Source organism: Gymnodraco acuticeps, unplaced genomic scaffold, assembly GCF_902827175.1.
Source record: "Gymnodraco acuticeps unplaced genomic scaffold, fGymAcu1.1, whole genome shotgun sequence".
NCBI classification, from domain to species: Eukaryota; Metazoa; Chordata; class Actinopteri; order Perciformes; family Bathydraconidae; genus Gymnodraco; species Gymnodraco acuticeps.
The window spans coordinates 154,093-177,286 of NW_022990660.1; the positions used below are offsets into that span (position 1 = coordinate 154,093).

At 41.4% G+C, this 23,194-nt stretch overlaps 1 protein-coding gene across 1 annotated transcript in view; it reads left to right on the forward strand.

Moving 5' to 3' along the window:
- Positions 1–328: 328 nt before the first annotated feature.
- LOC117554940 (NACHT, LRR and PYD domains-containing protein 12-like) overlaps positions 329–23,194 on the forward strand; it is a 35,008-nt gene continuing 12,142 nt past the window's right edge. The window contains 12 exon segments of the mRNA XM_034229568.1: positions 329–484; positions 1,773–1,877; positions 3,210–3,314; positions 5,674–5,735; positions 5,881–5,918; positions 5,920–7,688; positions 8,471–8,644; positions 14,234–14,407; positions 15,219–15,392; positions 16,259–16,432; positions 17,414–17,587; positions 18,000–18,173. Coding sequence (XP_034085459.1) covers positions 360–484; positions 1,773–1,877; positions 3,210–3,314; positions 5,674–5,735; positions 5,881–5,918; positions 5,920–7,688; positions 8,471–8,644; positions 14,234–14,407; positions 15,219–15,392; positions 16,259–16,432; positions 17,414–17,587; positions 18,000–18,173 — 3,248 coding nt within the window. The 5' untranslated portion in view covers positions 329–359.

Consider the following 23,194-nt stretch of genomic DNA (forward strand, 5'->3'; position numbering starts at 1 on the left):
AACGTCAAAGGGCAAAAATGATGGATATCCTGTGTACTCTTGCCCTCTCTGATTTTATCCAAAGCGACAGGATTTGGGAAAACCCATGTCATGCTGACTGCAGTAATCAGAAGTTCAGCGCACTACCTCACTGAGCCACAGCCTCCTATGATAGTTACATGAGCAACCTGTGAGAAGTCTGACTTATGGGTTGTATTGAAATCAAAGTTTGTCATTATGATGTTTTTATTAAATGATGATGTCAAATTGTGTGTGTGTGTGTGTGTGTGTGTGTGTGTGTGTGTGTGTGTGTGTGTGTGTGTGTGTGTGTGTGTGTGTGTGTCTGCAGTGTTACTGGTGTATCTGTCATACTGGAGAAGATGAGTGATTCAAAAGATGAGGAGGAGGACACATCTTCCGTCTCCAGCTGTCTGTCTCTGAAGAGTGACGGGTCTATTGACTTACCTCCAGCAATCAGTAATCTACCACAGCCCTCAGACCGGAAGTAAGAGTCTGTTTCTCGTTCACACTGACCTCTCTTGATACGTTTTGCATGGTGGTTTGAGCCTGGCACAAGAGTGAAGGGAGTACACTAAAGAAACGCAGTAAAGTACACTAAAGAAACGCAGTAAAGTACACTAAAGAAACGCAGTAAAGTACACTAAAGAAACACAGTAAAGACAGAAGAGTACTCTAAAGACACACAGTAAAGGACAAAAGAGTACACTGTTCCAGGGAACTCACCAAGTGTCAGAAAATACAACCCTCTCTCTTTTCTTCCGTACCCAAATCTTTTAAAAACGGGGCAACAACGAGCGGATACAGATTCCATCCGACCCGACGTCAGCCCGGAATAGTTTCCGTTCAAACGAGACGTGTCCATTCACACGAGACCGCTCGAAAGCGCTGGAGAGATTGTAGTACATATGCCAGGCCTGTAAGTGGCGCTGTAGTCTGCCACAAAAGCAGCGAAGAAGACGAAGTGCATGGTTGCCATGGTTGCCCTTCTGTATATTCTCCGCTGTGGCTCTTTTTCTCCCTCCCCGAGGCAAGCGTTTGCTCCTGCTACTGTCATTCTCTCCAGTAGTCCACCAGCAGATGACAAACACCCACCTTTCCGCCTCTTCCAAGGGACGAGGGGACCGTGCGGCAGAGTTTCAGTTCGATTTTTTATCGACGGTCAACATGTCCATTAAAGTTTAAATCTTCCTGACAAAATTAGAAAAGTGCCGGTCAGAGGGTCTTCTTTGTTATTTATTGACCTTTAAAACAAATGAATAATGACTCTAGGTAATAATATAAGAATAAAACACCGAGGACGGAGCCTCTCTTTTCCTCCCCCTCTTCTGAGAGCCCAGCAGCTGATCTCAGAACACGCTCCCCTCTCCTGCAGGGGGGCGTGGTCAGCTGCAGCTCATTTGCATTAAAGCTAAGTCACAGATTCGGCCCTTGCAAAAACAAGGCTGGAAAAGAGCAAATAGAGCTAAATGAGGCATGGCTAAAATGCATGATCTGTTTGGTATTTTGAAAAAAAAAACTTCACAGACATTTTTTATATAGGTATGGCCCTACAATATATATTTCAAATATAGCATGATAGGTCCACTTTAAGTTAAGTGAATAAAACACAAACATGTAAAACTATTGATCCTCACAAATGAATTGTAAAGACTGAAACCTACAAGCATGACTCAAAAACAGAAAGTTCAGAGCAAGTCCAAACATATTTAATCAGGTTCAGCTGCTCTTTTCAAAATCCAATGATGTGTGTAAAACATTTTCTGTTTCTGCAGACGGAGAGCAGAGTCTCCAGTCCCCAGCTGCCTGTCTCTGAAGAGTGACCAGTCTATAGACAGATTTATGGACTTCAGGGATCAACCTGGACCCTCAGAAACAAAGTGAGAGTCTGTTTCTCCTGTGAACTGACCTGAAGAGGATTCAGTGTTTATGTTATCTGATCATCTAAACTAGAGTAAGAACTTGGAGGGCATGATGTTGTTAATGGTGTCCAATACGTTTGAGACCCACTGAGACTGATGTAAACCATCTAAACACTCAGAGAGAAGAGTACACTAAAGAAACACAGTAAAGGACTGAAGAGTACTCTAAAGAAATACAGTAAAGGACTGAAGAGTACACTAAAGAAATACAGAAAAGGACAAAAGAGTACACTGTTCCAGGGAACTCACCAAGTGTCAGAAAATACAACCCGCTCTCTTTTCTTCCGTACCCAAATCTTTTAAAAACGGGGCAACAACGAGCGGATACAGATTCCATCCGACCCGACGTCAGCCCGGAATAGTTTCCGTTCAAACGAGACGTGTCCATTCAAACGAGACCGCTCGAAAGCGCTGGAGAGATTGTAGTACATATGCCAGGCCTGTAAGTGGCGCAGTAGTCTGCCACAAAAGCAGCAAAGAAGACGAAGTGCATGGTTGCCATGGTTGCCCTTCTGTTTATTCTCCGCTGTGGCTCTTTTTCTCCCTCCCCGAGGCAAGCGTTTGCTCCTGCTGCTGTAATTCTCTCCAGTAGTCCACCAGCAGATGAAAAACACCCACCTCTCCGCCTCTTCCAAGGGACGAGGGGACCGTGCGGCAGAGTTTCAGTTAGATTTTTTATCGCCGGTCAACATGTCCGTTAAAGTTTAAATCTTCCTGACAAAATTAGAAAAGTGCCGGTCAGAGGGTCTTCTTTGTTATTTATTGACCTTTAAAACAAATGAATAATGACTCTATGTAATAATATAAGAGTAAAACACAGAGGACGGAGCCTCTCTTTTCCTCCCCCTCTTCTGAGAGCCCAGCAGCTGATCTCAGAGCACGCTCCCCTCTCCTGCAGGGGGGCGTGGTCAGCTGCAGCTCATTTGCATTAAAGTTAAGTCACAGATTCGGCACTTGCAAAAACAAGGCTGGAAAAGAGCAAATAGAGCGAAATGAGGCATGGCTAAAATGCATGATCTGTTTGGTATTTTGAAAAAAAAACTTCACAGACATTTTTTATATAGGTATGGCCCTACAATATATGTTTCAAATATAGCATGATAGGTCCACTTTAAGTTAAGTGAATAAAACATGTAAAACTATTGATCCTCACAAATGAATTGTAAAGACTGAAACCTACAAGCATGACTCAAAAACAGAAAGTTCAGAGCAAGTCCAAAAATCTTTAATCAGGTTCAGCTGCTCTTTTCAAATCCAATGATGTGTGTAAAACATTTTCTGTTTCTGCAGACGAAGAGCAGAGTCTCCAGTCCCCAGCTGCCTGTCTCTGAAGAGTGACCAGTCTATAGGCAGATTTATGGACTTCCGGGATCAACCTGGACCCTCAGAAACAAAGTGAGAGTCTGTTTCTCCTGTGAACTGACCTGAAGAGGATTCAGTGTTTATGTTATCTGATCATCTAAACTAGAGTAAGAACTTGGTGGGCAGGGTGTTGTTAATGGTGTCCAATATGTTTGAGACCCACTGAGACTGATTTAAACCATCTAAACACTCAGAGAGAAGAGTACACTAAAGAAACACAGTAAAGGACAGAAGAGTACACTAAAGACACACAGTAAAGGACAGAAGAGTACACTAAAGAAACACAATGAAGGACAAAGAGTACACTAAAGAAACACAGTAAAGGACTGAAGAGTACTCTAAAGAAACACAGTAAAGGACAGAAGAGTACACTAAAGACACACAGTAAAGTACAGAAGAGTATACTAAAGACACACAGTAAAGGACAAAAGAGTACACTGTTCCAGGGAACTCACCAAGTGTCAGAAAATACAACCCTCTCTCTTTTCTTCCGTACCCAAATCTTTTAAAAACGGGGCAACAACGAGCGGATACAGATTTCATCCGACCCGACATCAGCCCGGAATAGTTTCCGTTCAAACGAGACGTGTCCATTCACACGAGACCGCTCGAAAGCGCTGGAGAGATTGTAGTACATATGCCAGGCCTGTAAGTGGCGCTGTAGTCTGCCACAAAAGCAGCGAAGAAGACGAAGTGCATGGTTGCCATGGGTGCCCTTCTGTTTATTCTCCGCTGTGGCTCTTTTTCTCCCTCCCCGAGGCAAGCGTTTGCTCCTGCTGCTTTAATTCTCTCCAGTAGTCCACCAGCAGATGACAAACACCCACCTCTCCGCCTCTTCCAAGGGACGAGGGGACCGTGCGGCAGAGTTTCAGTTCGAAACACTCAGAGAGAAGAACACAGTAAAGAAACACAGTAAAGTGTTAAGGATAGTGAGGATAAGACTGCGCTTATTAAAACCACGCTACGTGTGGGGTGAGTACCAAACGCTGTCTCCTGGTACTCATCTGAGTAAGTCACTAAAAAAGTTATGTGAAACCCTGGATATACAGTCTATGGATGCTAACAACAATCCCTGTGACTAGTGCCCTCTCTCTGTCTCACTCCCTCACACAAAATGTGCTATGCCACACGCACACAGAGCCGAGGATGGAGACAACATTTTGAAAAAAAAATGTCTTCCCACCCTATTTGCGGGTGGATTCGCCTATACTCATACTTGCCAACTCTCCCAATTTTCGCGGGAAACTCCCAATTCCATTGCCCTCTCCCGGTTTCCTCCCGGGGTCATATTTCCGTTTGTAGCTTTATTTCTCCCGCATTTCTCCCGATTTCTGACAAAATCAGATTTACTCACGACTGTTTCCACTCGGACTTTAATAAAGCTACACCATTGTTTGGTTTCCATGGTAGCGCGTCTCTTTGGTAGCGCGTCTCTTTAGTAGCGCGCGCAACTGAAAGTCTGAGAGGGTGTTCAGCATGGTGAGGAAGATAGTCACAGAAAACAGAACAAGAATCTACCCTCTGCTCACTCCTTTCCTGTAAAATACAGGTCCCACACATATGCTCCATCAAGGATGGTGGTACAGGCCGCAAGGCATTGCACTTAATAAGCATGTTAATGTTAATCTAACAGCTCCGGCGATCCACTACCCGCGTATAGCTGCAACTTGAAAATGTCAACTTGATCGAGATATTTGTGTGACTCTCTGACGCACAAACCTGTCAGCATTGAGATTCTGCTTCTGTCGTCACTGACGTGCTGACGTTGAATCAGTAAAGGAAAACATCAGCAGCCAGAGCTTTACAGTACCTCATATTAAATCAGTGTTTTTCATTTATGTGTATGAACCATAGACTCTGTATGGTACAAACAAGAGACCTCACTGCTTCCCCTAGCGGGCTGTCCTCTACAGTTTATGGCTGTCCTCAGTGCACGGGTCTGCGTCCGGAAAGACCCTCACCCGTCTTTACCTCCGAGCCCGTCTGGTTCAGCATTATTCCCGAGGAGGAGCAGGGTTTTGTGGACCAGACTGAGCGAGCATTTGTGTGGCTACTGTGTTTGGTGTTTTGAAAGTTCCAACGTGATCCACGATGTACAATAGATGAAGACAAGATGCAAATGATCATGAATAGCCCTTAATGTCTTAATTTAACAATCCTCATACTGGTGTATTGGGTAACAGGATTTCAAAATACCGCAATTTATATTGTGTATCGCGATACAGGTTAAAAATATTGCAATATTATTTTCAGGCCGTATCGCCCAGCCCTAATTTTGATGATGTGTGAGTTGCTTTGAGTCCAACTTTGAATTATGTTATGAATGCAGACAGGAAGATGTTTTTATTATGTACATATACCTGCGCTATAAAGGATGTGTTCATCTCAACAGAGGGAAGAGGTCCAGAACAAGAGCTGGAGTGCAGAGAGCCAGTCAGACCAGCACTGTACGAAGTAAGTCTAAATATCTGTCTGCTGGGGTCTTCATGTCTGAAAACAGGGTTCTTCCTGCTTTATTTGTTACAGCAAAGACATTCTTTCTGAACCCTTTTATTTATTTGTTTTATTTGTATTACTCACATGCTTCCATCTCCTTCAGCAGATAGTGGTCTGCAGGAGGTTTTAGATGAACATAGGCATCAGTCTGAGGAGGAGATGTGAACATGTGACTGAAGGAACTGATCAAAGTGAAACCCTCCTCAACAGGATCTTCACCGAGCTCTACATCACACAAGGCCTGAGTGAAGAGATTAATACCCAACATGAGGTGAGGCAGCTGGAGACAGCTTCAAGAAGAAGACCCCTCCATGACACTCCAATCAAGTGCCAGGACATCTTTCAAGCCTTACCTGACCAACAGACTCCCATCAGAGCGGTCCTGACCAACGGAGTCGCTGGAGTTGGAAAAACTTTCTCAGTGCAGAAGTTCACTCTGGACTGGGCCGAGGGTTTGGGAAACCAAGATGTCAGTCTGGTGATCCCGCTCTCCTTCAGGGAGCTGAACCTGATCAAAGGTGAGCAGTACAGTCTTCTCAGGCTGCTCCATGTTTTCCATCCAACCTTACAGAAGGTCACAGCAGAGCAGCTGGCTGTCTGCAAAGTGCTGCTCATCTTTGACGGCCTGGATGAAAGCAGACTTTCTCTGGACTTCAGAAACAATGAGTTTGTGTCTGATGTCTCACAGCAGTCCTCAGTCAACGTGCTGCTGACAAACCTCATCAGGGGGAAGCTGCTTCCCTCGGCTCTCGTCTGGATAACTTCCAGACCTGCAGCGGCCAATCAGATCCCTCCTGAGTGTGTGGACAGGGTGACAGAAGTACGAGGCTTCACTGACGCCCAGAAGGAGGAGTACTTCAGGAGGAGATCGAGTGATGAAGACCTGTCCAGCAGAATCATCTCTCACATCAAGAGCTCCAGGAGCCTCCACATCATGTGTCTGATCCCAGTCTTCTGCTGGATCACTGCTGCAGTTCTGGACCACATGTTGACTACAGACCAGAGAGGACAGCTGCCAAAGACCCTCACTGACATGTACTCACACTTCCTGCTGGTCCTGACAAAGAAGAAGAAGCAGAAGTATGAAGAGGGACATGAGACGAGTCCACTGCAGCTGACGGAGGCTGACAGGGAGCTTCTTCTGAAGCTGGGGAGGCTGGCGTTTGAACATCTGGAGAAAGGAGACATCATGTTCTACCAAGAAGACCTGCAGCGCTGTGGTCTTGGTGTTACCGAGGCCTTGGTGCACTCAGGAGTTTGTACAGAGATCTTCAAAAGAGAGAGTGTGATCTTCCAGAAAACAGTCTACTGCTTTGTTCATCTGAGCATTCAGGAGTTTCTGGCTGCAGTCTACATGTTGCACTGTTACACCAACAGAGACACAGCGGTACTGAAGGACTTCCTGCAGGGAGACTATAGCAACAGGTATAACAGTGATCAGGATTACCCATCCCTGGATTTCTTCCTGGAGGGAGCAATGGAGAAATCCCACAGAAGTGAAAATGGCCACCTGGACCTGTTTGTCCGCTTTCTCCACGGCCTCTCTCTGGAGTCCAACCAGAGACTGTTAGGAGGCCTGCTGGGTCGCACAGACAACCGTCCAGAAACCATCCAGAGAGCCATCAACAACCTGAAGAAGATGAGCAGCGATAAAATCTCTCCCGATAGGAGCATCAACATCTTCCACTGTCTGACAGAGATGAAGGACCACTCAGTCCATCAGGAGATCACAGATTTTCTGAAGTCAGAGAATAGATCAGAGAAACTCCCTGGGATCTACTGCTCTGCTCTGGCCTTCATGCTGCAGATGTCAGAGGAGATTCGGGATGAGTTGGACCACGAGAAGTACGAAACATCAGAGGAGGGACGACAGAGAGTGATTCCAGCTTTGGGGAACAGCAGCAAGGCTGTGTGAGTCCAGATGTGATTAACTTTATAAACTAATGTAGATATTAAGTTTAGTTTTAGAATAAACACTATACATCTTGTTGCTGTTTCAAATACTGTGACTGCAACATTTAATTATTATAATAATTAAAAATGTTTCAGTTTTTATTTTCTTCATTTTTCTTAAGGACTTATGATTTATCACAGCAACTTGTGATCACAACATACAACAGTATTTCACAGATATCCGTGAATGCAGTAAAGTTATTATTACATTACTGCAGTTTGTTAATAGTTAAATCAGACACAGAGTAATATCTGATTTATGTTGACTCTTTTAAAACAAGATCTACATAATCCCACCAATAACAGAGGTCAGATTGTGTTTTAACGCTGATACATAGATAACGTCTTTTTCATGGTGTTTTGTTGAAAATAATGGAAACCTATTGGTTTGTTCAATATGTTTGTGTGCATTATACATTCTTAGATGCTTTGAGAAACACATTATGCATTCCTTGTCATGCACATCCAAATATATTAACATTTCATTATGTAAATCTCTTATTTTGTCGATTTGTTTCATTTCTGTTCACTGACAGCAGAAGGTAGGTCCGACGGGACAAACATGGGATCAGATCACACTGAAAACGCTTAAAGCAAACTCAATACAATATGAATTGTACTAACGTCAGAGTTATTCAAAACATTATATTCAAAATGTTTTTTCAACAAATGCATGAAGTAAATGTAATGTTTCCCCCTGTTTTATAATAACATATGCTGTAATATATGTGTCATTGCAGATTTCATAACCGTGGAATCTCAGACTCTGACTGTGAAGTCGTGGCCTTCGCTCTGAAGTCCGACCCCTCCCACCTGAGAGAGCTGGACCTGAGAGGCAACAAGCTGCAGGATTCAGGAGTGGAGATGCTGAGTTCTGGACTAAAGAGTCCAAACTGTAAACTGGAGACTCTCAGGTCAGATCTCTGGCTGTAGTTCATGTGGATTATTATTTATTTATCATTTATATTATTTCTAATTCCAGAGTTTAGTACTAAGAGTACAAATACATTTAAAAAAAATTATGTTTCTTTCTAAATGGCTGAATATTTTAAAGAACAACAAAAAGCAAAGAAAGTAAATGTGTGACTCTGAAGTCTAACTGCTCTCATCTGAGATATATTTTCAGCCTTCACTCTCACTGTGCTCCATAAGTTAGTGAAGATGCTGTCAGTACTGATGAGCTGTGAGGGAGATGAATGAGGTAAAATAAGTTGCAAAGAAAAACTGCGGCAGAGAGTTTGAACTTATCAATTGTTTTGAATCTACATAATTTCAAGACTAGAGAATGCAATTCCTGAAGAAATTGCTAGTGGGAATGCTTTATGCTGAAAAGCTGATGCTGAATTGCTATGCTGAAATGTAATGTGTAAGAAGAAAGTGAAGAATTTAGATTGAAATGATAAATGAACACTGGGGGCTTGAATGTGTGATAAGAGGAGAAAAGAAAGTAAAAAGGCTTGGAAAAGCAGCAGAATATTTGAACTGCAAACTTTTGAACTAACTTGATGGCGAATGATCTGTCGCCATTCCAACAGCATTTGATGACATCCCATAATACGCTTAGATGTGTTGATGGCTGCATCGTTACCAAACCTGTGAAGTTTTGGGCCATTCGGAGCATTTTCACTGAAGTTATGAGAAAACCGTGTTTCATGGCGAGGGATGCGTTTCCATGGAAACTGCATGTGATGAAACCCCATTATTGACGTAGAGCTGTTGAGGGCTGGACCGTTAACCATTATCTGAAGTGTGGTGCTGTTTTGACCCTTTTCATAGGCGTTACGACAACATCGTGTTTTATGGCGAGGGATGCGTTTCCATGGAAACGGCATATGGTGAGATGTCAGATTTGGCGTAGAGCTGTTGAGGCATGGAGAGGTGATGTACAGGTGACGATTGTGGGACCGTGTCCATTGGAGTTACAGCGACATCGTGTCTTATGGCGAGGGATGCGTTTCCATGGAAACGGCATATGATGACACCCCATAATTGATGTAGAGCTGTTGAGGGCAGGACTATTATCTGAAGTCTGCTGCTCTGAGCATGTCAGTTGGAGTTATGACATCATCGTGTTCCATGACACAGGTGTTTATATTTGAGCTAACGACGTGTCCAGAGATCAAAGGTTTCCATGGTGATCAAATAAATGTGGCAAAGGCTCAAATTTGTTGAACAACACATTTGTAACAGGTTTGTTGATTGACCAAAAAATATGAACAGTTGGAAAATTGAAAATGGGATTATTATTAGGATTATTTGTAGATCATTGAAAAGTAGAATCATTTAGAAAGTTGTGAACATTGAAGTTTCTATTTTAGAAAAGCTGACACTAGTGCATCGCTGGTTTTAAAAGTGATTTATAAGAGTCATGTTTAAAGATGTGCAATACTTAAAACGTTTATAAAGATCCTCTGAGTGTGTGTCATTAGTTAGCTGATAAAATGTTAGGGATAAATACCTTGACATATTGACTACAAGAGCTTGAATCAAACAATCGACCTTGTATTTGAAAGATTAACTCACATAGCAACAGTCACACGTGGTATATAAGTGGTGTGGCTGAGTACTTTAAAGGGCTCATGAATAGAGGGGACTTGAATGTGAAATAAGAACAAGAAAATAAAAGTCTAAATGCATGAAAAAGCAGCAGAATATTTGAACTGAAAACTTTAGAACTAAAAGCATACGTCACCAATAATGTCTAAAATATTTGGAACATGTTGAAGTTAGTATGAAGTCTCCATCAGACGGAAAATAATAGGCTGAGACAGTGTGTTAAACTCCAGTGACAACGTCATTAGTCTGCTGCTCTAATTATGGCAATTGGAGTGATGACATCATCGTGTTCCATGACACAGGTGTTTATATTTGAGCTAATGATGTGTCCAGAGATCAAAGGTTTCCATGGTGATCAGTGAGAGGAGAGCATTTTCATTGTTCTGAATGAGAGATAAACCTGTTACATGTGGACGTTTTGTTGAAGAACCGTAACAGATATCGGTGAAATTTCAAAGCGTGAAGCATGTCAAGGAACTTGAGCATCTGAAGTGTACTTTTTGTGTACTTTCGGGTTCATAATGTGGCCTTTTTGGCAGATTAACTAAAGGTGTGCGGCTGCTGTGGTGGGGAAAGGTGAGGCTGAATTTACAATGGAGTTTAATGGAGACATGTTGAACGTTTTTGTCACTTCATGCCCTCAAGAGGCATTTTATTTTAATGATTTAGCTTAATTGTTTTTTATCTTTCAAGCTACGAGATGTTTTCCTACATTTTTCATGAAAAATGATGTCTCAGGAATGTAGGGTTTGGGAATTATGGCAGGTTTAAAAGAAAATATGAAGGCACAATTAAATCTGTCCTCCACTCTAGCTGTGACATCACGCACTCTAAAATCTGAAGAAGGCCTCTTTACCAAGGTCTGAACAATGTTTAATATCTCAGAAAGTACGAATCAGATTTAAAAGTTGTGTTAGACGAATAATGTCAGAAAGATGTGTAACATTTTAAAGTTGGAATGAGGTTTCTGAGTGAAAGTATGAAGGAGCAGTTAGCAGTTGAAGAAAGAGCAGTTAGCAGTTGAAATTGCATGAAGATTGTTGAAGTCTGAAGAGTTTTCCATTGACTTCAATGTTAAAAATTGGATATATTATGGGATGTATCTCTGGAATTATGAAAGTTATGAATGAGAAAAGTAATAGCCATCGATTCCCGACCGAGTTGAACGTTTTGATGTTTGAACGGAGTTTCTGCGATGTTCAATGTGGGAGAAGAAGCAGCGCAAAATAACCCGGCGGAATAATAAATAATTTGGTGCGTAGCACTAGAGAATGCAATTCCTGAAGAAATTGCTAGTGGGAATGTTTATGCTGAAAAGTTGACGCGAAACTGCTATGTTGAAATGTAATGTGTAAGAAGAAAGTGAATAATTTAGATTGAAATGATACATGAACACTGGGGGCTGGAATATGTGATGAGAGAAGAAAAGAAAGTAAAAAGGCTTGGAGAAGCAGCAGAATATTTGAACAGCAAACTTCTGAACCAACTTGATGGCGAATGATCTGTCGCCATGGCAACTATATTTGTTGACACCCCATAATACGCTTAGATGTGTTGATGGCTGCATCGTTACCAAACCTGTGAAGTTTTGGGCCGTTTGGAGCATTTTCACTGAAGTTATGAGAAAACCGTGTTTCATGGCGAGCCTTGTGTTACCATGGCAACGGCATTTGAATAAATCTCAAAACTCTCACGTAGATGTCGTCATGGCTGGACTGTTAGCACACATGTGAAGTTTGAGCACTGTTTGAACATTTTCATAGGAGTTAATGTAAAGCGATATCGTCTTTTAAGGGATACGTTTCCATGGAAACGGCATATGACGACACCCCATAATTGACGTAGAGCTGTTGAGGGCAGGACCGTTAACCATTATCTGAAGTCTGGTGCTCTGAGCATGTCAGTTGGAGTTATGACATCATCGTGTTCCATGACACAGGTGTTTATATTTTAGCTAACGAGGTGTCCAGAGATGAAAGGTTTCCATGGTGATGTACAGTAATCAGTTAGAGGAGAGCATTTTCATTGTTCTGAATGAGAGATAAACCTGTTACATGTGAACGTTTTGTTGAAGAACCATAACAGATATCAGTGAAATTTCAACGCCTAAAGCATCTCAAGGACCTTGAGTATCTGAAGTGTGCTTTTTGTGTACTTTCGGGTCAATAATGTGGCCTTTTTGGCAGATTAACTAAAGGTGTGCGGCTGCTGCTGTGAGGAAATATCAGCCTGAAATTACAATGGGCTTTAATGGAGACATGTTGAAAGTTTTTGTCACTTCATCCCCTCAAGAGGCATTTTGTTTAATTATTTTTGGTTAATTATTTGTCGTTTTTCAAGCTACGAGATGTTTTCCTACGTTTGTCATGAAAAATTATGTCTCAGGAATGTAGGGTTTGGAAATTATGGCAGGTTTAAAAAAAAATATGAAGGCACATTTTAAGCTGTCCTACACTCTAGCTGTGACATCACAAACTCTAGTTAATGTTAAAATCTGAAGAAGGACTCTTTACCAAGGTCTGAACAATGTTTAATATCTCTAACAGTAATAATCAGATTTAAAAGTTGTGTTACACGAATAATGACAGAAAGATGTGTAACATTTTAAAGTTGGAATGAGGTTTCTGAGTGAAAGTATGAATGAACAGTTAGCAGTTAAAGTCGCATGAAGATTTGTTGAAGTCTGAATAATTTCTCCATTGACTTCCATGTTAAAAATGTGATGAATTATGGGATATATCTCGGGAATTATGAAAGTTATGAATGAGAAAAGTAATAGCCATTGATTCCCGACCGAGCTGAACGTTTTGATGTTTGAACGGAGATTCTGCGATGTGGAATGTGATAGCAGAAGAGGTGCAAAATCTATAATAAAGGATTCGAAGAACAGATATAAAATATGGAGGGTGGTGAGGGTGGTTGGTTCAAGAATTAAACAGTCAACGCAGTAGATTTAAAGATGAGCAAATGGAGGCAGGAATTCCAGATCATTGTTTTTATTCTAATTTGTTGATTCTTGTTTCTCTTAATTGTTGTCTGGTTGATCTGGTAGTAAAGTACACCACATCTTAGTTAGTTCAAACATAACATTCATATTTCAAATTATATTCCAGCAAAGCAGTTAGCTTTTTACATTATTATATATAATGTAGAAATAAAGTAACCAAATCCAAACGGTACATAAAATAGGGAGGTAAACTACAAAGGAAAGGAAAACTTACTGATTATTTACTCAGACAAACAATTGGTTCTCAGGAGCTGCATGAGGCCAGCCAGCTTCTTTGTTCATGGGGGAAAGGATTTGCCACAGGTGAGCTGGAGGAGGGAGCAGGTAGAGGGAGGCCGGAGTGGGAGAGGGATTTTCCACATCATTGCTGACATTGAAACCATTTTGAGCTCTGAACCGATTATTAAACCTTACCAGGTTAGTCTAAACCGGGTAACAGGGGTGCTGCACCCTCTTACTGTCAGCGTGCGCCCGCATACCAACATGCTGATTTTCCCTGTAAATTGTTAAAGTGATGCCAGAAAACCATATTTCTGTTTTTCAAAAACTGTACAATTCCTCCAAAAATATGAAAATGGTGTCAAATAGAGCGTCAGACGGCAGAGACAGCTTTGTATTTACTCTGAATAATTATGGGATGGATGTCCGGTGGGTCTGCAGCAGGTTTACACTCAAACTGAGATTTCTGAGTTTCTTTTACTGTCCTTTTTTCTGTAGAGGAAGTACAGAAACTGTAGCTCTGGATTTATTTGTTGTTTGAGGTGCAGTATATGACTCAGCAGCTTAAAGACATGAATACACTATTATTTTCTGCTTCGCTCAAATGAAAGTGGGCGGGGCCAGAAATGACGTTAGCGCCCTTTCTAGAAAATCCGCTGCTCAAGTTTTTTCAAACAGGAACATTGTTTTTCTAAAGTTACATCATGTTTTCTTTATTCAGTCTGAGGCGCTGCAGGTTGTCAGAGAGCAGCTGTTCTGCTCTGATCTCAGCTCTGAAGTCCAACCCCTCCCATCTGAGAGATCTGGACCTGAGTTACAACGCTCTGCAGGATTCAGGAGTGGAGCTGCTGAGAGATCTTCTGGAGAGTCCAGACTGCAGACTGGAGGCTCTCAAGTCAGTTCTCCATCTTTAACTTCTGTGCTGAGATTAATATGTGAGAGTTGTGTTGACTGAGCTGCAGACATCAGGCTGATATCATCCTGATCCTCTCTGAGTATCTTGATGCTAAAGTCTGTTTTCTTCTTCTGTGGTTTCTTTCCCTGACAGTGGCAGAGCAATGTTAAGGAAAAATCAAACTCTGCATAATTCACTCTGAACCTCCTAAAAACCTCAAATTCATCTTATATTCTCCATCATGTTTTTCTTTTAAATAAATGACATTATAAACACATGAATACAATAATTAAACATTTATATTAAAACTATCAAACACTAACAAATATGTTCAGTTTGAGCTGTTTCTCACATTTGTATGAAGCTACATGATGCTCATACTGACTGAGCAGTTTAAACTGAAGATGCTTTGGATGTATGGCTCCACTATTTCTGAAATAAATACTTTCTATTTATTTTTAATCACATTTCTTCTAAATTCATCCTGACATATTTGTAAACTGTGTGATCTTGAGTTGAATCAGTTTCAGTGGGTTGTTATTAGTCTGGCTGCACATCATGAGTTAGTGTAGATGGAGCAGAGGTTCAGATGTGAAGTCTCCACTTTTTATTGAAGGTGAAGCACGTTGTCTTTCATATTAATGAGAGCTCTTTTCTCTTTCTGTATCTTACAGTTTTTAACCTGTCAGGATGTCCACTTTATAAACTCCTACATTCTCTACTTCTCCAGCTATACACAGATTATTGAACCTTGAATATTTTAAGCTGAAACTTTGTTTTTCTAAAGTTGCATCATGTTTTCTTTATTCAGACTGTGGAGCTGCAGTTTGTCAGAGATCAGCTGTTCTGCTCTGATCTCAGCTCTGAAGTCCAACCCCTCCCATCTGAGACTTTTGGAGCTGAATAACAACGCTCTGCAGGATTCAGGAGTGGAGCTGCTGAGTGATCTTCTGGAGAGTTCAGACTGCAAACTGAAGGCTCTCGGGTCAGTTCTCCATCTTTAACTTCTGTGCTGAGATTAATATGTGAGAGTTGTGTTGACTCTGAGCTGCAGACATCAGGCTGATATCATCCTGAATATTAAGCTTTAAATGTAAATATTACAATAAGAATAATACTCTGCATAATCAGGCGCTCGTGAATTGTTGTTACGGAAACAGAGGGGTTTTAGGTCATATATTTTAGGTTGCCATAAGGCTGTTGACGGTCTTATTATGGGCTACATCCATTGGTTGGTTTTGTGGCACATTTGTAACTCTGTGCCAATTTGAGAGAGAGAGAGAGAGAGAGAGAGAGAGAGAGAGAGAGAGAGAGAGAGAGAGAGAGAGAGAGAGAGAGAGAGAGAGAGAGAGAGAGAGAGAGGAGACTCAACCCAGCGAAAAACCAGTCTCCGCGCGCAGCCTTTCATTCAGAATTTCATTCAGAATTTCATAGCAAAATACAAAAAATGAATATTAAACTAATCTTTCAATATAGTTTAAAACTAAAATAAATATTAGGACAAAGCCCTACAAATAAAAATAATAAACATAATAATAAAACAATAAAAATGTTGTATTCAGCCCTGATTAAAACAGCGGGCCCAAATCCTGGATGGGTGGGCCCGGCCCCATGGGGTCCGCCCATGACGCCGGGTCTGTGCATAATTCACACTGAACCTCGGTCAAGCTTTATTTTACTACATTATATAAAAGACAAATGAGTACAATTAATAAGTATTTCCATTAAAACTATCAACGACTAAAAATGGATTGTGGTATTTAATTTTTCCAACATTATTATGAAGCTAAAAGATGCTTATACTGACTAAATAGTTTAAACTGACCATGTGATCATGTGTTCTTTATTCAGACTGATTGACAGCAGTTTGTCAGAGATCAGCTGTTCTGCTCTGATCTCAGCTCTGAAGTCCAACCCCTCCCATCTGAGACTTCTGGACCTGAGTCTCAACAAGCTGCAGGATTCAGGAGTGGAGCTGCTGAGAGATCTTCTGCAGAGTCCAGACTGCAGACTGGAGGCTCTCGGGTCAGTAAGGGGTCGACTCTCTGCTGGTTCAGCAGTACTATATTAAACACAGGGAGGTGGAGGTGTTCCTCTCACTGGGGAATCTCTCCAGTTCCACCTTCCAGGCGTAGCCTAGCTTAGCACAACAAATCATGGATGTTACCAATTGTCTGCAGTTTCTCCTTTTGTTCATCTTATGTTTATTTTCTTGCATTCTCCCAAGAACAATATAATGCAAGCTGACAATGCAAAGCCACATGTTAGTCAGTGCGACTTGTTACCAGACATATGGGATTCTACAGGAAATGTGTTGACTGTGGCAGACTGATGTTGAGCTTTAAATTAAAAATATAACTAGAAAATCCTACACTTCATAATTCACTCTGAACATTGAAACACCTGGAGTTCATTTTATATTCTCTATCAGGTTTCTTTTATAAATGATATAATAAACAGTTTAATACAGTTAATACATATTTCCATCAAAACAATTAAACACTAACCAATCATTTCAGGTTTTGCTTTTTCTTAAACATTTGTATGAAGCTACATGATGCTCATACTGACTGACTACTTTAAACTGAAGATGCTTTGGATGTATGGCTCCACTATTCCTAAAATACATATTCTCTATTTATTTTTAATCACATTTCTTCAAAATTCCTCCCGACATATTTGTCATATTTGTAAACTGTGTGATCTTCAGTTGAATCAGTTTCAGTGGGTTGTTATTAGTCTGGCTGCACATCATGAGTTAGTGTAGATGGAGCAGAGGTTCAGATGTGAAGTCTCCACTTTTTGTTGAAGGTGAAGCACGTTGTCTTTCATATTAATGAGAGCTCTTTTCTCTTTCTGTATCTTACAGTTTTTAACCTGTCAGGATGTCCACTTTATAAACTCCTACATTCTCTACTTCTCCAGCTATACACAGATTATTGAACCTTGAATATTTTAAGCTGAAACTCAGTTTTTCTAAAGTTGCATCATGTTTTCTTTATTCAGACTGTGGGGCTGCAGTTTGTCAGAGATCAGCTGTTCTGCTCTGATCTCAGCTCTGAAGTCCAACCCCTCCCATCTGAGAGAGCTGGAGCTGGGTAACAACAATCTGCAGGATTCAGGAGTGGAGCTGCTGAGAGATCTTCTGGAGAGTCCAGACTGCAGACTGGAGGATCTCAGGTCAGTTCTCCATCTTTAACTTCTGTGCTGAGATTAATATGTGAGAGTTGTGTTGACTCTGAGCTGCAGACATCAGGCTGATATTATTCTGATCCTCTCTGAGTATCTTGATGCTAAAGTCTATTTTCTTCTTCAGTGGTTTTTTTCCCTGACAGTAGCAAAGTAATATTCAGCTTTAAATGTAAATATTACAATAATAATTATACTCTGCATAATTCACACTGAACCTCCGTCAAGCTTTATTTTACTACTTTATATAAAAGACAAATAGGTACAATTAATAAGTATTTCCAATCAAACACAAAAACCTATATTCAGTATTTGCTTCTTCCAACATTTTTATGAAGCTAAAAGATGCTTATACTGACTGAATAGTTTAAACTGACCATTTGAACATGTGTTCTTTATTCAGACTGAGTGACTCTAGGTTGTTAGAGATCAGCTGTTCTGCTCTGGCCTCAGCTCTGAAGTCCAACCCCTCCCATCTGAGATATCTGGACCTGAGTAACAACGATCTGCAGGATTCAGGAGTGAAGCTGCTGAGAGATCTGCTGGAGAGTCCAGACTGCAGACTGGAGACTCTCAGGTCAGTAAGGGGTCGACTCAATCTCTGCTGGTTCAGCAGTATAGTATTAACCTGTTAAACCCGAAGGCTGCGTTTTTTTTTCACGAAACTGTGTCTCAGGGCTTCTTAACATTTAACCTGTTAAACCCCATCCCTGTTTTTCAGGTCTCAGGCTCGAAAATGGGAACATTAATAATCTTTTTTCTCAAAGTAATGATAATACTGTGAGTTGCATGTAGAAAAGTCAGAATCAATATAGATGTTTTTATTTTAAAGACAATTCAGATTGAACATAGTAAAAAACTGTAAATTATAGTGTCCGTCCAAAAGTAATTTTTTACTTATAGTGAAATCCACCCTTGAATGATGGGATGGTATACTAAAAGCTTTAGGAATCCAAAGTACAACATATAATAAGTACCCTGTATCAAGATTGATGCAAAACAAGTGACATTTGACCTTTTTAGAGAGGTTGAGCAAAAAAAACTCCACCTCTGGGGTGATTTGGGTGGAAATGGGCGTTTTTGCCGTTTCTCTGGAACCCATTGGTCGATTTTGATGATTGACATCTCTTTTTAACCGTTAGAGCCAATAGAATCGAAGGGGAATTTCCACATACACACCAACATTACCAAAAAAAAGTGGGGGCTATGCGCATGCAGTTTGCAGTATCTCACGCTCTGAAATCTGAAAACGGAAAAGTAGGTTTATTGCTTATGGATTATCAGAAATCATTTCAAATTGACACTGTCACGATCTGTCTGTGTTGTGTTTTGTCTTGTCTAGATCTGTCTTTGGTTTTCTGTCTGCGTTGTGTTTTGTCTTGTTTAGATCTGTCTTTGGTTTCCTGTCTGTGTGTGTTCCCTCCTACCTGTTCCCTCCTACCTGTTTTCTTGATTGTGTTCACCTGGTGCCCCTGTGTTTTCTCCTCCCTCCTCACCTGTCTCTTGTTAACTTGATTAGTCCTGTGTGTATTTAAGTTCTGTTTTTTCTGTCTGTCATTGTTGGTTCGTCGTTTGTCTGTGACTGTGTTCACCGGGGAGTGTTCTGTTTGTCCGTGTATCCTTGAAATAAAGGTATTTTCAGTGTTATCTGCATCTGGGTCCTGCTTGCTTCGCTCACCCGTAACAGAACGAACCAACCAAAGATGGACCCAGCAGACAGCCTGTACGAGGTGACGTACAATTGAATGTGCTTTAAAAACGACTGTCGATATGCCTCCAGTAGTGAAGAGAGGCAGTCAATTATCTCAACGGCACGCCAAGAAGCAGAGGTGTGGACTCGAGTCACATGACTTGGACTCGAGTCAGACTCGAGTCACACATGTTATGACTTGAGACTCGACTTGACAACATCACAAAAGACTTGCGACTCGACTTGGACTTGAACACCAATGACTCGGGACTTGACTTGGACTTGAGCCTTCTGACTTGAGGTGACTTGCTACTTTAATTCAGAGGTCTCCAACACGCCGATCGCGAGCTGCCGCTAGAAGAGCAGACTCCCGTCGGGGAAAGCAGAATCTTCAGCCGCTCCTACTCTTGCTGAGAATCCTTGCAGGCAGGGGCGGGTCTTTATTTAGCTGGCCCACCATGCCCACTATTTGGCCAATCATATGCGAGGACACACTAGGATCATACCATTATGTGAAAGAAGGGTGGGGGGCACAGCATGTGTAGTGGTACAGGCCAGCTGCACAGAGCGACGGGGAGACGGATTTAAATGCAAGCGCGTCGGAAAAAGTCAAGAAATGAGCGAAAACCGAAAAAAGAAGCAGCATCTGGCTGCTTTTCAATGATATTGGAGAAAGCAAAGCTGAGTGCAGGATTTGTAAAATGAAAATAACCTTCAGAGCAGGGTTTTTAAGGCCTTAAAAGGTCTTAAATATGATTCAGAAGGTCTTAAAAATTATCGGATTTGAAAGATACTTCTATGTTGCGATAGCGTCTAAATGTGTTTTGGGGGAAATGTCCGGGCTGCAAAGTAACCAGTACGGTAATAGCCTTTCAGTTCCCCCCAACAATTTGTATTGAATTAAATCAACATGGAACCAGTAATCACTAACTTTGTTTCCCCCGGCCCCTTATTGGAGAACACCCAGCTAGTAACCTAGCAACCAAGCTTCAGCTCATGTAGCCTATCTTCGAATCTACTTACAAATAAATATGGGGAAGTGTAAGTTCAACCGTATTTTGTTGGAAAACATCTAATTTAGTGCTTGGTTGAAACCAGTGGAGGGAACGTGTTTGAAGCCCGCTGCACCTTTTGCAAAATAAATTAGCGTTTGTTTTGCTAATGTAGCGTTAGCTAGTGGAGTGTTAGCTAGTGCAGCAGCTCCCGCAACAACACCGGGGGACCTCCGGGCGAAGTTTGGGTCTACGTCAACCCTAAAAGCGGAGGTGCTGTAGACGCTAAATAACGTAGCTAAACACCAATCATACAACAGCAACGATGAAATAGTGTAGCCAAGGCAGCAGAGCTCTGAATATAGCTCACTCTCTCTCAGAGAGACACACACACACACACACACACACACACACACACACACACACACACACACACACACACACACACACACACACACACACACACACACACACACACACACACACACACACACACACACACACACACACACACACACACACACACACACACACACACACACACACACACACACACACACACACACACACACACACACACACACACAAACACAACACACTAGGGCTGCTCGATTATGGCAATAATCAAGATTATGTTGGTCAATAATTAATATCACGATTATTAAATATGATTATTCATTGACTTTGAAAACATCCATTTATTGAACTTTAAAACAAATAATAATTTGAACAGTATATTTGTAACTGTTGATTACCCTGAACGTATAATTCAACTGAAAAACTAATACAAAATTAATTAAATAAATGATACATTACTAAAAAATTCATTAGATCAAATATGTTGTGGTGCACTGTCACAACCTAGCAAAGCAAAATAATCGTTTTTTCCGATTATGTTGTTTTCGTAATTGTGGCAGGCCAAAATCGTAATTGCGATTAAAATATGATTAATTGCACAGCCCTAACACACAGACGCACACACATACACACTTTTTGTCTAACACGCTAACACAGTTCTGTTACGCTGTTGTGTTCAGTCATTGTTCTTATGTTGAACATGAATACATTTACTTTGTAAGTGATTATGGGACGTATTTCTTCTTTATATACATTTTCCTTCATACTTTATTGCCGTGAAATAGGTCTTAAATTCTATTCAAAGTGGTCTTAAAAAGGTGTTAAAAAGTCTTAAATTTGAGTTGGCGAAACCTGCAGGAACCCTGTACAATAAAAAGTCCTGCATTCAAAATGTTACAAGTAAAAGTACAAAAGTATTAGCATCAAAATATACTTAAAGTACCACCTGCAGAGGGATCTAGATTCAGGTGTTCTTTTCCCCATAGAGACCCGCCTCGCTGCACATTATCCCTTGCATAAAGATAGATTGTGGGTCCCTTATAACATGTTGTACACAGTGGAAATAAACATTCTGGTTACCTCAACATCAGGGATCTTATACATTAAACTCCTTCTGAATCAAACCGTCACGGTAGCCTTACCTTACTGATCCCTCTTAAATTAGAAAAACACACGTTACTTTACCAGCAGAGAGAAAATGGATTATTAAATTATTAATGTGACTAATAAAGAGCAATTTGATTATTAAGTATTATTCTGTTGATCGATGTCATTACATTTGGTGAAAAACACATAATGACTTGTTTATGACTCGTTTTGTCAAAGTTTAGGACTTGACTTGACTTGAACTTGCCCATCCTGACTTGAGACTTGACTTGGACTTGCAAAACAATGACTTGAGACTTGACTCGGACTTGAGCGCAAAGACTTGAGACTTGACTCGGACTTGCAAAACACCTCACCTCTGCCAAGAAGTAACCTCAAGGCCCTGGTTAAAGGAGTTAGTACCCGAGTGGGTGGAGGACTTTTTCTTTAGCTTTGAGGTCAAACCTGTTTCCCGGCCTGCTAGCCCCTGGCATGCTAGCCCCCTGCCAGCCACAGTTCCCAACAAGGCTCCTTTCAAGGACCCTTTCGCTGGGTCTCGTCTGGCCTTTGGAGGACCTCTGAGCCTCCACAAGGCTTCAAGGCAGCATGGAAGGAAACGCAAGGCCAGGATTCCAGCCCCGGCAGCCATTGTTCCGGCTCCGGTCCTAGCCCCAGCAGCCATGGTCCCAGCCCCAGAAGCCATGGTTCCGGCCCCAGCAGCCATGGTCCCTCCTCTAGTCCCAACTCAAGTCCCTTCTCTAGTCCCTACTCAATTCCCTACTCAATTCCCTTCTCAAGTCCCTTCTCAAGTCCCTTCTCAAGTCCCTTCTCAAGTCCCTCCTCTAGTCACATTGGATTAACCTATGGATTAACCTTCTGCAGCGTTTTTATCATTTTAATGCCATTGAAGACAACTTTTGATCAGACAACGACAAAGGTAAGACATATTGTCGTTTTGGCTACCTAGCGCCACGTGTTGTGATGTCTGTTTTTGTTTATAAAGTCGCAAGTTATTATCATGGAGTGATGATATATATACCTATCGATTCTGTGTACTCTCACGATGCTAATCGATGGGTTGGATTTGCATTTACGATAAGTAATAAGGGTGTTATACCGTGTTTTTTGTGCTAACGGCGTTAGCATTTTTTCACTCAGGACTAATTCAGAGGCTCAGCGTTAGCCTTGTGTTTTTTTGTTGCTAAAAATGGTTCATATCATCAGTTAGCTGAATTTCTTCCCGTTACATGGATATGAAACATTCATAGTTTATTAAATATTAAGAAGCCCTCAGACCAGGGGCGTCGCCTGGACCTGAAAACATTCGGGGCTTAGCCCACAGTGGCGGCGGCCGCGGCGCTACAGTGGATTTTTCTACTGCAACACTCCCGACACGCACACACACAGTACACCCGCGACTGTTACAATGATGGTTCGATAATCAGCTCACGGCATATAGGCAGGGGTAAAGTG